The 16294-nt window shown below is 32.3% G+C and overlaps 1 protein-coding gene across 1 annotated transcript; it reads right to left on the bottom strand.

Moving 5' to 3' along the window:
- Nucleotides 1–10349: 10349 nt before the first annotated feature.
- Nucleotides 10350–12625, bottom strand: LOC130447808 (retinaldehyde-binding protein 1-like). The gene is made up of 6 exons (XM_056784831.1): nucleotides 12427–12625; nucleotides 12113–12272; nucleotides 11992–12053; nucleotides 11161–11354; nucleotides 10791–10907; nucleotides 10350–10604 (listed from the first exon to the last, which is right to left on the bottom strand). The coding sequence occupies exons 1-6, from the start codon at nucleotides 12623–12625 to the stop codon at nucleotides 10350–10352; spliced, it is 987 nt and encodes a 328-aa protein (XP_056640809.1).
- Between the last annotated feature and the right edge of the window lie 3669 nt (nucleotides 12626–16294).

The raw sequence follows: 16294 nt of genomic DNA, 5'->3' as shown, positions 1-16294 counted from the left end.
TAATATTTAAACCGAAATTGTTATAAATTATCAAAAAAGTTCTACTGACTGCGCCAGTTTTTCACTTGGAGCCATTTTTTTCCCTAAAAGTTTTAAAAATAAAGAAGAAATTAGTATTTATGAAAATATATTACGTTTAAATAAATATCAATAACTAATTATGAGTAAAATCAAAAATTCTATAACAGTTCAACTGTATATCAATCAAAAAATCGAAGACGGCGTTCGGAAATTGTGATTAGGAACCGCAATCGGCTGATAAATGTGATTAAGATCATAATTAAGCCGGTACTACACGATACGTCGAACGTTTTGCGTCAACATTCACTTTCCAACGAACGGATGATAATCGGAGCGAGTCCGGAAGCTTAAGCCGGTACCACACGTTGGCAACTTTGATTTTTTATACAAAACACGTGGCATTCTCGCGCAAGACGACACAAGAATTGCATGTAGATACCAGAAGTGTTGGTACCAGCTTCGTTCTAACTTTCCGTGAAAAACACGCGCACTACGACCACGGGATGCGTCCGTTCAACTTTGGAAGCATTCTACGTATCGTATAGTACCGGCTTTAGAAACGTTTTAAGTAAATTATTAATAATACGGTCGATAATATCTTCTGTTTGCATTTTGTACTCGATATCTTCGGGCCGTGTTTTGTCTATAAACAAAAAGGGGCCTGAAAACAATCGTATCCGCGGTATCGATATCTTCGTTTCCATCATTAATACTTGTAGTGGGTTCTTTTATATCGTTCGTTGATTTTAGATTTTGTTGTACGTTCGACAAAACTGTATTTCGTATATCCGGTCCGGAAAGCGAGAAAACCACGGAAATACAACATATAATTGTGAAAAACGCCAAACAAATCTGAAAATAAAACGTCAATCGGTTAAATTTTTTAAAAAATATTTTTTTCTCTTTTAAATTATCGTTTAGTCTACATAGAACGGTTTAAGATCACAATTGGGGTTTGCCAAATTCCCATACAAGTTTTCGAAGCGACCAGACATCGCAAGGGACGAAATGTGGACAATACAATGGACGTTTGATTAGTTTGAAGTCTGTTCGATCGACAAATCTGCTTAAAATCATTACAAACGATCCGGAACGTAAAAAAAATCGATCCAAAGTACTAATTTCTTTCTTGGATCTTGATCCATGAATTATGGATCAATTTCGACAAAGACGATTTCTGTTTTCGTATCTGGTACATAAAATTGCTCAAATTTATGAAATTATTAAAGAAAATAAATAGAAACGACTTACTTTTAGCATATTTGGAGTTGTGTTAACTTCTTCAACAAAAACAATTCTATACTTGAAAAGTAATTGCTCTATCACTTATATACGTTACGAAAGAAAAACAGTTTTAATTAATATTCTCGGTACCTGGATGTTTTTGTAGGCGTTTAGTCGTAAAAAAATTCAAAATCAACAAAAATTAATCACCGGTAAATCTACATGCAAAATTCGCAATGAGGTGTAGATATTTAACCGTAAATCGATGTGTCATAAACAAATTTTCGCTGGGTCTTCGTCTGTTTAACGAAAATAACGTTTTTTTATTATATTTAACGGTAAAAAAACTACGGTACATAATAAATTGTCTGTCAATTGGGCGCTATTAATATTTTTAACTTAATCACTCACCCCTATTTCAGTTTAAGATTTATCCTTACCAAAAACTTGTATCTTTTGGTAACAACCACAATCTAATGTAGTTTTCCCCACTATTTTTTTATATTTACAAAATGTGTTGTTATTTTTTGAGTTAAAAACAACTTTCCCATAGCACAAAACTTACACACACTCTATTATAATTTATTGTTATTCAAATCAAATAGCGCGCTATTTTAGACCGCGTTTTTCAGGAAAGATCGCGCAGAGCACGTTCTCGTATACCGAAATTGTTATACATTATCATAAAAAGTTCTACTGACTGCGCCAGTTTTTCGCTTGGAGCCGTTTTTTCCTAAAAGTTTTAAAAATAAAAAAGAAATTAATATTTATAAAAATATATTACGTTTAAATAAATATCGATACACAATTATGAGTAAAATCGAAAATCAATCAAAAAATCGAAGACGGCGTTCGGAAATTGTGATTAGGAACCGCAATCGGCTGATAAATCTGATTAAGATCAAAATTAAGCCGGTACTACACGATACGTTCAACGTTTTGCATCAATATTCACTTTCCAGCGAACGGATGATAATCGGAGCGAGTCTTGTAGCTTAAGCCGGTACTACACGTCACAGGATTTAGTAAAAAAATCAGTTAAACTAATTATATCAACGTTTTTTTTAATATTTAAACCGAAATTGTTATACATTTTCATAAAAAGTTCTACTGACTGCGCCAGTTTTTCACTTGGAGCCGTTTTTTTTTCCCTAAAAGTGTTAAAAATAAAGAAGAAATTAGTATTTATAAAAAAATATTACGTTTAAATAAATATCAATAAACAATTATGAGTAAAATCAAAAATTCTATAACAGTTCAACAGTATATCAATCAAAAAATCGAAGACGACGTTCGGAAATTGTGATTAGGAACTGCAATCAGCTGATAAATCTGATTAAGATCAAAATTAAGCCGGTACTACACGATACGTCGAACGTTTTGCGTCAATATTCACTTTCCAACGAACGGATGATAATCGGAGCGAGTCCAGAAGCTTAAACCGGTACTACACATCACAGGATTTAGTAAAAAAATCAGTTAAACTAATTATATCAACGTTTTTTTTAATATTTAAACCGAAATTGTTATACATTATCATAAAAAGTTCTACTGACTGCGCCAGTTTTTCACTTGGAGCCGTTTTTTTCCCTAAAAGTGTTAAAAATAAAGAAGAAATTAGTATTTATGAAAATATATTACGTTTAAATAAATATCAATAAACAATTATGAGTAAAATCAAAAATTCTATAACAGTTCAACAGTATATCAATCAAAAAATCGAATACGGCGTTCGGAAATTGTAATTAGGAACCGCAATCGGCTGATAAATGTGATTAAGATCATAATTAAGCCGGTACTACACGATACGTCGAACGTTTTGCGTCAATATTCACTTTCCAACGAACGGATGATAATCGGAGCGAGTCCAGAAGCTTAAACCGGTACTACACATCACAGGATTAAGTAAAAAAATCAGTTAAACTAATTATATCAACGTTTTTTTTAATATTTAAACCGAAATTGTTATACATTATCATAAAAAGTTCTACTGACTGCGCCAGTTTTTCACTTGGAGCCGTTTTTTTCCCTAAAAGTGTTAAAAATAAAGAAGAAATTAGTATTTATGAAAATATATTACGTTTAAATAAATATCAATAACTAATTATGAGTAAAATCAAAAATTCTATAACAGTTCAACAGTATATCAATCAAAAAATCGAAGACGACGTTCGGAAATTGTGATTAGGAACCGCAATCGGCTGATAAATCTGATTAAGATCAAAATTAAGCCGGTACTACACGATACGTCGAACGTTTTGCGTCAATATTCACTTTCCAACGAACGGATGATAATCGGAGCGAGTCCAGAAGCTTAAACCGGTACTACACATCACAGGATTAAGTAAAAAAATCAGTTAAACTAATTATATCAACGTTTTTTTTAATATTTAAACCGAAATTGTTATACATTATCATAAAAAGTTCTACTGACTGCGCCAGTTTTTCACTTGGAGCCGTTTTTTTCCCTAAAAGTGTTAAAAATAAAGAAGAAATTAGTATTTATGAAAATATATTACGTTTAAATAAATATCAATAACTAATTATGAGTAAAATCAAAAATTCTATAACAGTTCAACAGTATATCAATCAAAAAATCGAAGACGGCGTTCGGAAATTGTGATTAGGAACCGCAATCGGCTGATAAATCTGATTAAGATCAAAATTAAGCCGGTACTACACGATACGTCGAACGTTTTGCGTCAATATTCACTTTCCAACGAACGGATGATAATCGGAGCGAGTCCAGAAGCTTAAACCGGTACTACACATCACAGGATTTAGTAAAAAAATCAGTTAAACTAATTATATCAACGTTTTTTTTAATATTTAAACCGAAATTGTTATACATTTTCATAAAAAGTTCTACTGACTGCGCCAGTTTTTCACTTGGAGCCGTTTTTTTCCCTAAAAGTGTTAAAAATAAAGAAGAAATTAGTATTTATAAAAAAATATTACGTTTAAATAAATATCAATAAACAATTATGAGTAAAATCAAAAATTCTATAACAGTTCAACAGTATATCAATCAAAAAATCGAATACGGCGTTCGGAAATTGTAATTAGGAACCGCAATCGGCTGATAAATGTGATTAAGATCATAATTAAGCCGGTACTACACGATACGTCGAACGTTTTGCGTCAATATTCACTTTCCAACGAACGGATGATAATCGGAGCGAGTCCAGAAGCTTAAACCGGTACTACACATCACAGGATTTAGTAAAAAAATCAGTTAAACTAATTATATCAACGTTTTTTTTAATATTTAAACCGAAATTGTTATACATTATCATAAAAAGTTCTACTGACTGCGCCAGTTTTTCACTTGGAGCCGTTTTTTTCCCTAAAAGTGTTAAAAATAAAGAAGAAATTAGTATTTATGAAAATATATTACGTTTAAATAAATATCAATAACTAATTATGAGTAAAATCAAAAATTCTATAACAGTTCAACAGTATATCAATCAAAAAATCGAAGACGACGTTCGGAAATTGTGATTAGGAACCGCAATCGGCTGATAAATCTGATTAAGATCAAAATTAAGCCGGTACTACACGATACGTCGAACGTTTTGCGTCAATATTCACTTTCCAACGAACGGATGATAATCGGAGCGAGTCCAGAAGCTTAAACCGGTACTACACATCACAGGATTAAGTAAAAAAATCAGTTAAACTAATTATATCAACGTTTTTTTTAATATTTAAACCGAAATTGTTATACATTATCATAAAAAGTTCTACTGACTGCGCCAGTTTTTCACTTGGAGCCGTTTTTTTTCCCTAAAAGTGTTAAAAATAAAGAAGAAATTAGTATTTATGAAAATATATTACGTTTAAATAAATATCAATAACTAATTATGAGTAAAATCAAAAATTCTATAACAGTTCAACAGTATATCAATCAAAAAATCGAAGACGGCGTTCGGAAATTGTGATTAGGAACCGCAATCGGCTGATAAATCTGATTAAGATCAAAATTAAGCCGGTACTACACGATACGTCGAACGTTTTGCGTCAATATTCACTTTCCAACGAACGGATGATAATCGGAGCGAGTCCAGAAGCTTAAACCGGTACTACACATCACAGGATTAAGTAAAAAAATCAGTTAAACTAATTATATCAACGTTTTTTTTAATATTTAAACCGAAATTGTTATACATTTTCATAAAAAGTTCTACTGACTGCGCCAGTTTTTCACTTGGAGCCGTTTTTTTTCCCTAAAAGTGTTAAAAATAAAGAAGAAATTAGTATTTATAAAAAAATATTACGTTTAAATAAATATCAATAAACAATTATGAGTAAAATCAAAAATTCTATAACAGTTCAACAGTATATCAATCAAAAAATCGAAGACGACGTTCGGAAATTGTGATTAGGAACTGCAATCAGCTGATAAATCTGATTAAGATCAAAATTAAGCCGGTACTACACGATACGTCGAACGTTTTGCGTCAATATTCACTTTCCAACGAACGGATGATAATCGGAGCGAGTCCAGAAGCTTAAACCGGTACTACACATCACAGGATTTAGTAAAAAAATCAGTTAAACTAATTATATCAACGTTTTTTTTAATATTTAAACCGAAATTGTTATACATTATCATAAAAAGTTCTACTGACTGCGCCAGTTTTTCACTTGGAGCCGTTTTTTTTCCCTAAAAGTGTTAAAAATAAAGAAGAAATTAGTATTTATGAAAATATATTACGTTTAAATAAATATCAATAACTAATTATGAGTAAAATCAAAAATTCTATAACAGTTCAACAGTATATCAATCAAAAAATCGAAGACGGCGTTCGGAAATTGTGATTAGGAACCGCAATCGGCTGATAAATCTGATTAAGATCAAAATTAAGCCGGTACTACACGATACGTCGAACGTTTTGCGTCAATATTCACTTTCCAACGAACGGATGATAATCGGAGCGAGTCCGGAAGCTTAAGCCGGTACTACACGTCACAGGATTTAGTAAAAAAATCAATTAAACTAATTATATCAACGTTTTTTGTAATATTTAAACCGAAATTGTTATACATTATCATAAAAAGTTCTACTGACTGCGCCAGTTTTTCACTTGGAGCTAATGTAGTTTTCCCCACTACTTTTTTCTATTTACAAAATGTCTCGTTATTTTTTGAGTTAAAAACAACTTTCCCATAGCACAAAACTTACACACACTCTATTATAATTTATTGTTATTCAAATCAAATAGCGCGCTATTTTAGACCGCGTTTTTCATGGAAAGATCGCGCAGAACACGTTCTTATATACCAGATGTAAGATAATACTGCTTGTTTATCATATTTCATTACATCGAATGTTTTATTTTCGGAAATATCGTTGGAAAAATCGTTCTTATAACCCTCAGATGTTTTGGCCATCCCGTATATAACTGCGCATTAAATTGCTAAATTACCAAACAATGAATGCAACGAATGTTAAAAAATGTGTTTGTTTTAACAGTAAATTCTCTTAAATTCATGAATTTATACAAACAATTAACACATTTCGAAGGTTTTCGATATGTACGAGGTCCGTTCAATGAGTTTCAAACCTTCAAAGTTTTCGATCGACCATCATATAACCCCGACGTACCTACTTGTGACTTTTCACTGTTTCCTCATCTGTTACAATAATGTCGAATGTAATTTAAGTGAGAAATAAAACAAAACATAATTCTTAATCTACTTTATTTTCCATTTCTATTTCTATTATTCCTTTGGGAAATCCTTCTTCTGTAAAGGAAAATCGGTCGGAAATTCCTGTAAGCAGTTTCCAGTATTTCATCTTGTTGATTCTCTTGTAGGGAAACTGATGAATCGATATCTTTCGGCGCTTGTCCAAATCCTGATTTCAATAATACAAGTAACGCAATCACCAAAACGAGAATCTGAAAATTTAAATTTAAATCTGCTAAACAAAATGGCGATTAAACACGACAATTCTCACACTCATATTAAAGTATATTAAATCGTTTTTCAAACAACGTATCTCTTTTTTTTATTGATTTGATTAATAATTCAATAATTGAGTTCAAAAATTTAGTTTTCTATGCACGAAAATTTACATTCTGTGGTGGCTGTTTCGAACAATAGCACCATGAAACATCCAGTGATGAATTCATCTTCTTTTTTATCAATTTTCTTCTTTTTTATAACTGACAGATGATAAAACTAAATATTGATAGGTTAGGTGATTATAATTTTTACCCCTTTTAGGAGTGAATTTAATCGGTACACTGATTTAAAGATAGATAATTTTTTTTTTCTAAAAAGTAAACTCACCTTTCCGGACGTCATTTCTGTCATGTTGTAAACTGAATATTCACGAAATATATTATGAGTTTATATCATAATATTTATCTACACAAGGAATCGATGTTTGCTTTTTCAATAATCATAATTTTAGAAAGCTTTTGCGTAAAATTATATAACGGGTGAGCAAAATTATTTATTATACGAGGTCTGGCTATTAAATAACGATACTAGTTACGAAAAAAGGTTTTATTATAAAAAATTGTTCTATATTCGAATTCTCCTCTTCAATAAACTCCCCTCCCTTCGCCACACATCTCTCCGTGCGTTTTGTCCATCGATTTAAGCAGTGCTGGAAGTCTTCTTCGGCGAGGATCTTCAGGAGTTCTGATTTACCGCGCTTCCATCGACTCAAATCGGGTTCCCTTTTAAGGCAGACCTTTTTCTAACCTTTCCCTCGCCATACACTTTTCCAAGCGTTTTTTCCATCGATCTAAGCAGTGCTGGAAGTCTTCTTCGGCGAGGATCTTCAGGAGTTCTGATTTACCGCGCTTCCATCGACTCAAATCGGATTCCCTTCTAAGGCAGACCTTTTTCTAACCTTTCCCTCGCCACACACTTTTCCAATCGTTTTTTCCATCGATTTAAGCAGTGCTGGAAGTCTTCTTCGGCGAGGATCTTCAGGAGTTCTGGTTTACCGCGCTTCCATCGGCTCAAATCGGTTTCCCTTTTAAGGCAGACCTTTTTCTAACCTTTCCCTCGCCACACACTTTTCCAATCGTTTTTTCCATCGATTTAAGCAGTGCTGGAAGTCTTCTTCGGCGAGGATCTTCAGGAGTTCTGATTTACCGCGCTTCCATCGGCTCAAATCGGGTTCCCTTTTAAGGCAGACCTTTTTCTAACCTTTCCCTCGCCACACACTTTTCCAATCGTTTTTTCCATCGATTTAAGCAGTGCTGGAAGTCTTCTTCGGCGAGGATCTTCAGGAGTTCTGATTTACCGCGCTTCCATCGACTCAAATCGGTTTCCCTTTCAAGGCAGACCTTTTTCTAACCTTTCCCTCGCCACACACTTTTCCAATCTTTTTTTCCATCGATTTAAGCAGTGCTGGAAGTCTTCTTCGGCGAGGATCTTCAGGAGTTCTGATTTACCGCGCTTCCATCGACTCAAATCGGTTTCCCTTTCAAGGCAGACCTTTTTCTAACCTTTCCCTCGCCACACACTTTTCCAATCTTTTTTTCCATCGATTTAAGCAGTGCTGGAAGTCTTCTTCGGCGAGGATCTTCAGGAGTTCTGATTTACCGCGCTTCCATCGACTCAAATCGGGTTCCCTTTTAAGGCAGACCTTTTTCTAACCTTTCCCTCGCCATACACTTTTCCAAGCGTTTTTTCCATCGATCTAAGCAGTGCTGGAAGTCTTCTTCGGCGAGGATCTTCAGGAGTTCTGATTTACCGCGCTTCCATCGACTCAAATCGGATTCCCTTCTAAGGCAGACCTTTTTCTAACCTTTCCCTCGCCAAACACCTTTCCATACGTTTTCTTTCCATCGATCTAAGCAGTATTGAAAGTCTTCTTCGGCGAGGATCTTCAGGAGTTCTGATTTACCGCGCTTCCATAGACTCAAATCGGATTCCCTTCGAAAGTATATTTTATCTTCGAAAACAGAAAAAAGTCACACGTTGCCAAATCTGGTGTTCGAGCAGGTGCGTTGTCCTGGTGCAAAATCCACGAGTCGTTCTTCCACAACTCGGGCCGTTTTTCACGAACTGCGTTCTCGCAGTGTTGCCAAAAGTGACAAATAGTAAGTCCGGTTGACAGTCTGACCCTCTGGAACCCATTCGGTCGAAACGATACCGTTAATATCGAAAAAAACGATCGAAATTGACTCGAATTTTGATTTGCTCTCTCGGCGCTCGCTAAAGCGGTTACACCACTCAAAAACACTCGCACGAGGTAGAGAATTATCCCCATAGACCTCTTGCAACAATTTAGAACAACAAAACAGAAATTTGAGATTGAGAATACTATAAGTCTCGTTATTTTATAATCAGACCTCGTATATTTCGAGATATAACTTTTTTATTAAATATTAACCGCGTAATTTTTTTCTCAAAGTTAAATTATAATCAAAAATAACGCATGGCGAAATCAGGTAAATAAGATGGAAGTTTTATTATTTGTAGAACGTTGGTATTTGAAAATGCAGTGTTGCCAACTCTAACGTCTTAATGAGATCTCAAATTTCCGCGGGTGGATCAACAAGATTTCCAAGAAAAACTTTACGAGCGAGTAAAACACAAAATTTCAGCTATTACACGTCGATACCGAAAGGATATTTTACATTTGCTTATATACGAGGGTGGATTGATGAGTTTCTCCGCGTTGATTATATTGATTGTTAGTTATCGCAATGTTTTTAATATCATCTGTCGAAGTTTCACATAAATCTGACACTGATATAAAATAAAGTTTCGTTATTGGGTAAATATGAATAAAAAAGTTTGAGTGGTGTTTCGATATTATTTTTCACGTAAAAAAAAATGAAAGAAATCGATGAAAAGTTACGTAAATATTTAATTAAAATGGTTAATTCCATGGAACGATTTGTGATTCCCAATTAGTAAGGAAGATTCATTGGAATTGGCCCTGACACAGGAGTTGCTCCTCTGCAGAGCTGGAAACTACAAAAATCGGCTTTTTCCAGTTTATTAGGAAATCGGATATTGGGGGGCGGGTATCGTCGGCTATTTTGGGCTTAGAAACTCGGAATGGAAAGTGAAAGAAGTTTGAATACTTGATATAATTGGCGGAAAAAATTTATTACATTTGTAACATTTCAATCGATGTCTAGTTTACGAAAACTACCGTCTAAACTTCCGTTTTCACTAAAATCGACTTTGTTTTTCCTAGTTATAATGCCTTTGTCGTCGAGAAGCTTCATTTTATCGAACGATAACAGCCTGTCCCTTTTTTCGGCTAGTTCTTCTTTGAATAAAGCGATCATTTCTTCTTGAGGAACTTCGCCGCCCATTTCCAGAGGCAAACATTTCGTACCCAACTTTTTTTTAATATCTTCGAAGGAATCGTACAACTGAAACCGAAAATATCGCTGAAATAACGATTTTAACTATACAAACCAAAGTCGGGTGTCATAATTGCTTAATGCCGTTGAAAAGCTCCCGATTTAAACGCTTGTCACTCGAAATACACTTTTTAAATTCAAATTTTGATATTTTTCCAAAAAAATCTTGTCTCAAAAACACAATAATATACTTACGACAAGTCGTTCGCTCAATTTAGGACTTAATAACAATTTAGACATTTCATAAATGTATTTGACTGAACGCGAGGTGTTCATTATAGAAAACTCGGCGTGTCTCATAGGAAAAGATTGCTAAAATAAAACAAAATACAATAATAGATTCGAAAATTAATATCCGCGGTGTTTTAACAAAAAGTATAAAAGAGAAAACGACTACTTTCCTGGCTAATACCCCGACGAATATTGCATTACATCTCCTCCGAAAAACGCGATGTTAATCGACATTTTTGTCAATATTAACACCCCCCAAACTGATTAGAAGTTATAACGTCGATATTAGCCAGGAAAGTAGTTGTTTTCTCTTTTGAAGAACAGCATTCGATACCTCGCCCCATTTTAATAAATAACCGAAATCGTTGGTCAAAAATAAAGGAACATATGATGGTCCGACGCCCTCTGTACATAATACGTGAGTTACGCCCATAATTTGGGTTTCTTCGGCGTCTATTAACGTTTCGAAAGTTATTATACCCGCTCTTTGAATATCTAGACTCGTAATTCTCGATAAATCCATATTTTCTAAAAAGTAAAATCAAAATATAGTTAATGAAATATTAGAAACGCAAATTTGTTTTAAAAAAACCAACGAAAATATTCCCGGGTCATGTAGAAACTCCATAAACTGGTCAAGGTTTAAGTCAAATCCTTCAAACTAAGATGGATCCGAGAATCTCCAATACCACAGCAAGAAAAGGGGCAGAAATGGATCGTTTGGGTTGTAAAGGACCTAACCTAATCTAACCTAGCCGAGGGAACAATTTTCTGGTAGAGAAATTCATTTAAATCGACGATTATCCAGTGGATTTGGTCTTCGAAGGTCGTACGGTCTCGTCTAAACTTTGCTACGCCATATTTTATCAACCCAAAGTAAAATCTAGTTCAGCTTTGATATTAGTTGGAGTAAGGCCTTTCAAATAAAAATATTGTATGAAATAACGATGACCAAAGTTTACAAATTCACTAGAAACGTTGTCAAATGAATAATAAACATCGTGGCGTTTCCAAATTTGTATATTTGTCAAGCGACTACCGCCATCTCTATGTCAGACCGAGTACTTCTGCTGGATTTTACTCAATTTTCGAATACTGGACATTAAAATGATGAATATTTCGATTTTAGAAGTGCGTTTTAATAAAAAAAATAAGTGATTCTTACTAAAATTGTATAAAATAACTCTTCTTCCATTACAATCTCGAAACGGACTGGCGAAAATGTGCCTAAAACAAAAATTAAAAATGTCTTATTGTTTTTAGAACGCATCTTCATACCAACTCACCCATCGGTGATTAGTTCGTCGGTTTTACCAACTGTATAATCCAAATTGCATAAAATATGACAAAATTTGTGTCGAAAATTCAAATATTTCAAAAGAGTTTGTTGTGCCATCGGTATACTGTATTTTCTAACACGAAGAAATCTGTACAAAAAATCGTCGTCTAAAAAATATAAAACACAACCACTTGAAATTATACACAGTCTGACGTACGTTTCGATAACCAAGTTATCGTCTTCGGAGACTGTTTCGGTGCGAATATCATCGACGTTTCCAGAAACTCCAAGTGAATTTTGATTTGATTGAAATTCGCTTACCTAATAAACAGTTTTCAATATCTCGATTTTGATTGATCCAATTTTTCAGTTGTACCAGAGAAACTTTGGGGATACTATCAATTTCTCTTATATAAGATTTAGTTTCTGCGTAGAGTGGACTGGAAATCAGTCCATCAACGTCTAAACTGACTTTCTTCTTTAAAGAATAGTCACTAGATGCAATATCGGTATCGGTCATTTTTCTAAAACATAAAAATTTGTTTATAGTGAACACACTATTTAAACAACCACTACACCAACACTCACGATTATTAACGCGCGTTTCGATAACCAAGTTATCGTCTTCAGAGACTGACGATTTACAGGGATATGAATGAGTCAGGAAAGATTTAGTGGAAAGTGAAGAAAATTGAAGCCAAAGGTCTAGAAGACCTGTAGAGCTGGAAAATATTTCGCGGGGAAAAATTTCGATAGTTGGAGCTCTATATTATCCCATGTATACTTCAAACAAAATCGTATTTAAGTTTTTACAAGTTTTTACAACAAAAAACAAACGTTGATTTTAGTATGAAAATTATAAATTATACAGGGTGTCCCACAACGAGTCAAAACTATCTGTATATGGCAAAATTTTTACGTTTTGGCCTGTAACTTTGTTATTTTAAATAGAACACCCTATATATTAATACATTTTTGAAATCTACGTAAAATTTTAGTATACTTTTGTCTAAAAACTTTTTTCGAAAACGGCATAATTGTTGAGTTATTAATTTTTTTGTAAAAAAATTTACCCTTAGTAAATTATTTTTTTACGATGATACCCTTAAAGATATGAAAATGGTTCCTATTCAGTTGCTTTTAGCAAAGTCAGACGTATTTGAATCTATGTTGAAAAATTTTTCTTTTCATACAGGGTGTGTACAAAAAGTGTTCAAAGTTTAACTTGACATAAATATCAAATTTCTTTATTTTTTTTAAATAGAACCACCCGGTTTTTTCTATTTTAATGCATTCATCTAGGTATAGGAAAGTATACATAAATTTGCCTTATTTTTCACCCCTAAATGCATTTTAAATAGAAAAAACCGGGTGGTTCTAATTAAAAAAATAAAAAAATTAAATATTTATAAAGTTAAACTTTGCACACTTTTTGTACACACCCTGTATGGAAATAAAAAAATTTCAACATAGATTCAAATACGTCTAACCTTGTTAAAAGTAACCGAATAGAAACCATTCTGGTATCTTTAAGAGTATCATCGTAAAAAAATCATTTGTAAAGGTCTGCAAGGGTGAAATTTTTTACAAAAAAAATCAATAACTCAAAAAGTATGCATTTTTCGAAAAAAGTTTTCAGACAAAAGTATACTGAAATTTCCCGTATATTTCAAAAATATATTAATATATAGGGTGTTCTATTTAAAATAACAAAGTTACGGGCCCAAACGTAAAAATTTTGCCATATACAGATAGTTTCAACTCGTCGTGGGACACCCTGTATAAAATGAAAATTTTTTTAATATACATTCAAAAACCTGATATTACCTAAGGCAACAGAACAGAAATCATTTTCATATCTTCAAGGGTATCCTCGTAAAAAAATAATTTATAAGCGTCTACAACTGTCGATTTTTTTTATAAAAAAATTAATAATTCAAAAAGTATGCATTTTTCGAAAAAAATTTTCAGACAAAAGTATACTGAAATTTCACGTACATTTCAAAAATATATTAATATATAGGGTGTTCTATTTAAAATAACAAAGTTACGGGCCCAAACGTAAAAATTTTGCCATGTACAGATAGTTTTAACTCGTCGTGGGACACCCTGTATAAAATGAAAATTTTTTTAATATACATTCAAAAACCTGATATTACCTAAGGCAACAGAACAGAAATCCTTTTCATATCTTTAAGGGTATCCTCGTAGAAAAATAATTTATAAGCGTCTACAACTGTCGATTTTTTTTATAAAAAAATTAATAATTCAAAAAGTATGCATTTTTCGAAAAAAATTTTCAGACAAAAGTATACTGAAATTTCACGTAGATTTCAAAAATATATTAATATATAGGGTGTTCTATTTAAAATAACAAAGTTACGGGCCCAAACGTAAAAATTTTGCCATGTACAGATAGTTTTAACTCGTCGTGGGACACCCTGTATAAAATGAAAATTTTTTTAATATACATTCAAAAACCTGATATTACCTAAGGCAACAGAACAGAAATTCTTTTCATATCTTTAAGGGTATCCTCGTAGAAAAATAATTTATAAGCGTCTACAACTGTCGATTTTTTTTTTATAAAAAAATTAATAATTCAAAAAGTATGCATTTTTCGAAAAAAATTTTAAGACAAAAGTTTACTGAAATTTCACGTAGATTTCAAAAATGTATTAATATACAGGGTGTTCTATTTAAAATAACAAAGTTACGGGCCCAAACGTAAAAATTTTGCCATATACAGATAGTTTTAACTCGTCGTGGGACACCCTGTATAAAATGAAAATTTTTTTAATATGCATTCAAAAATCTGATATTACCTAAGGTAACAGAACAGAAATCATTCTCATATCTTTAAGGGTATCCTCGTAAAAAAATAATTTATAAGCGTCTACAAATGTCAATTTTTTTTATAAAAAAATTAATAATTCAAAAAGTATGCATTTTTCGAAAAAAATTTTTAGACAAAAGTTTACTGAAATTTCACGTAGATTTCAAAAATGTATTAATATATAAGGTGTTCTATTTAAAATAACAAAGTTACGGGCCCAAATGTAAAAATTTTGCCATATACAGATAGTTTTAACTCGTTGTGGGACACCCTGTATAAAATGAAAATTTTTTTAATATACATTCAAAAACCTGATATTACCTAAGGCAACAGAACAGAAATCATTTTCATATCTTCAAGGGTATCCTCGTAAAAAAATAATTTATAAGCGTCTACAACTGTCGATTTTTTTTTTATAAAAAAATTAATAATTCAAAAAGTATGCATTTTTCGAAAAAAATTTTTCGACAAAAGTTCACTGAAACTTCACGTAGATTTCAAAAATATATTAATATATAGGGTGTTCTATTTAAGATAACAAAGTTACGGGCCCAAATGTAAAAATTTTGCCATATACAGATAGTTTTAACTCGTTGTGGGACACCCTGTATAAAATGAAAATTTTTTTAATATACATTCAAAAACCTGATATTACCTAAGGCAACAGAACAGAAATCATTTTCATATCTTCAAGGGTATCCTCGTAAAAAAATAATTTATAAGCGTCTACAACTGTCGATTTTTTTTTATAAAAAAATTAATAATTCAAAAAGTATGCATTTTTCGAAAAAAATTTTCAGACAAAAGTTCACTGAAATTTCACGTAGATTTCAAAAATGTATTAATATACAGAGTGTTCTATTTAAAATAACAAAGTTACGGGCCCAAACGTAAAAATTTTGCCATATACAGATAGTATTAACTCGTCGTGGGACACCCTGTATAATAAAATAAAAATTTCTCGGTTTTTATCAAGAAAAAAATAAATAATAAGTACTTACAGTGGATGTTTCTAGTGGATAGCTTGAAAGCCAACTGGGTTATAGAAAACTACAATTCTGAATGTAATTTCCGAAAATCCATTATGACTAATAGTATTTTCCCAAAATTAACAAATAAATACCGATCATTAATGACGAACCATTAAATTTGACACTATTCAAAGTTTTATTTAACGATTGATTCTACTTAAAATCCAATAAACATTAGATACAACTTTCTAAAATAAAACGCGTGAATTATTGCGAAATCTATTACCTTCGTCGCCAGATATTTCCAATCAAGAGCTTCGTTTATGAAAATATCAACTTGCTCTGGCGTTAAAATTAGTTTTTCCAATCAAAATTTAACCAA

The sequence above is a fragment of the Diorhabda sublineata genome, chromosome 8 (assembly GCF_026230105.1).
Source record: "Diorhabda sublineata isolate icDioSubl1.1 chromosome 8, icDioSubl1.1, whole genome shotgun sequence".
NCBI classification, from domain to species: Eukaryota; Metazoa; Arthropoda; class Insecta; order Coleoptera; family Chrysomelidae; genus Diorhabda; species Diorhabda sublineata.
This window is presented reverse-complemented; position numbering and strand designations above follow the sequence as displayed.

Excerpts from the sequence above, each read along its gene's own strand:
- LOC130447808 (XM_056784831.1), bottom strand. The coding sequence starts at position 12,625 with ATGACCGATACCGATATTGCATCTAGTGACTATTCTTTAAAGAAGAAA. Across the intron at positions 11,355-11,991 it reads AGTTATTTTATACAATTTTA|AAAATATGGATTTATCGAGA; the intron begins GTAAGAATCACT and ends TTTACTTTTTAG. Across the intron at positions 10,908-11,160 it reads ATTTATTAAAATGGGGCGAG|CAATCTTTTCCTATGAGACA; the intron begins GTATCGAATGCT and ends GTTTTATTTTAG.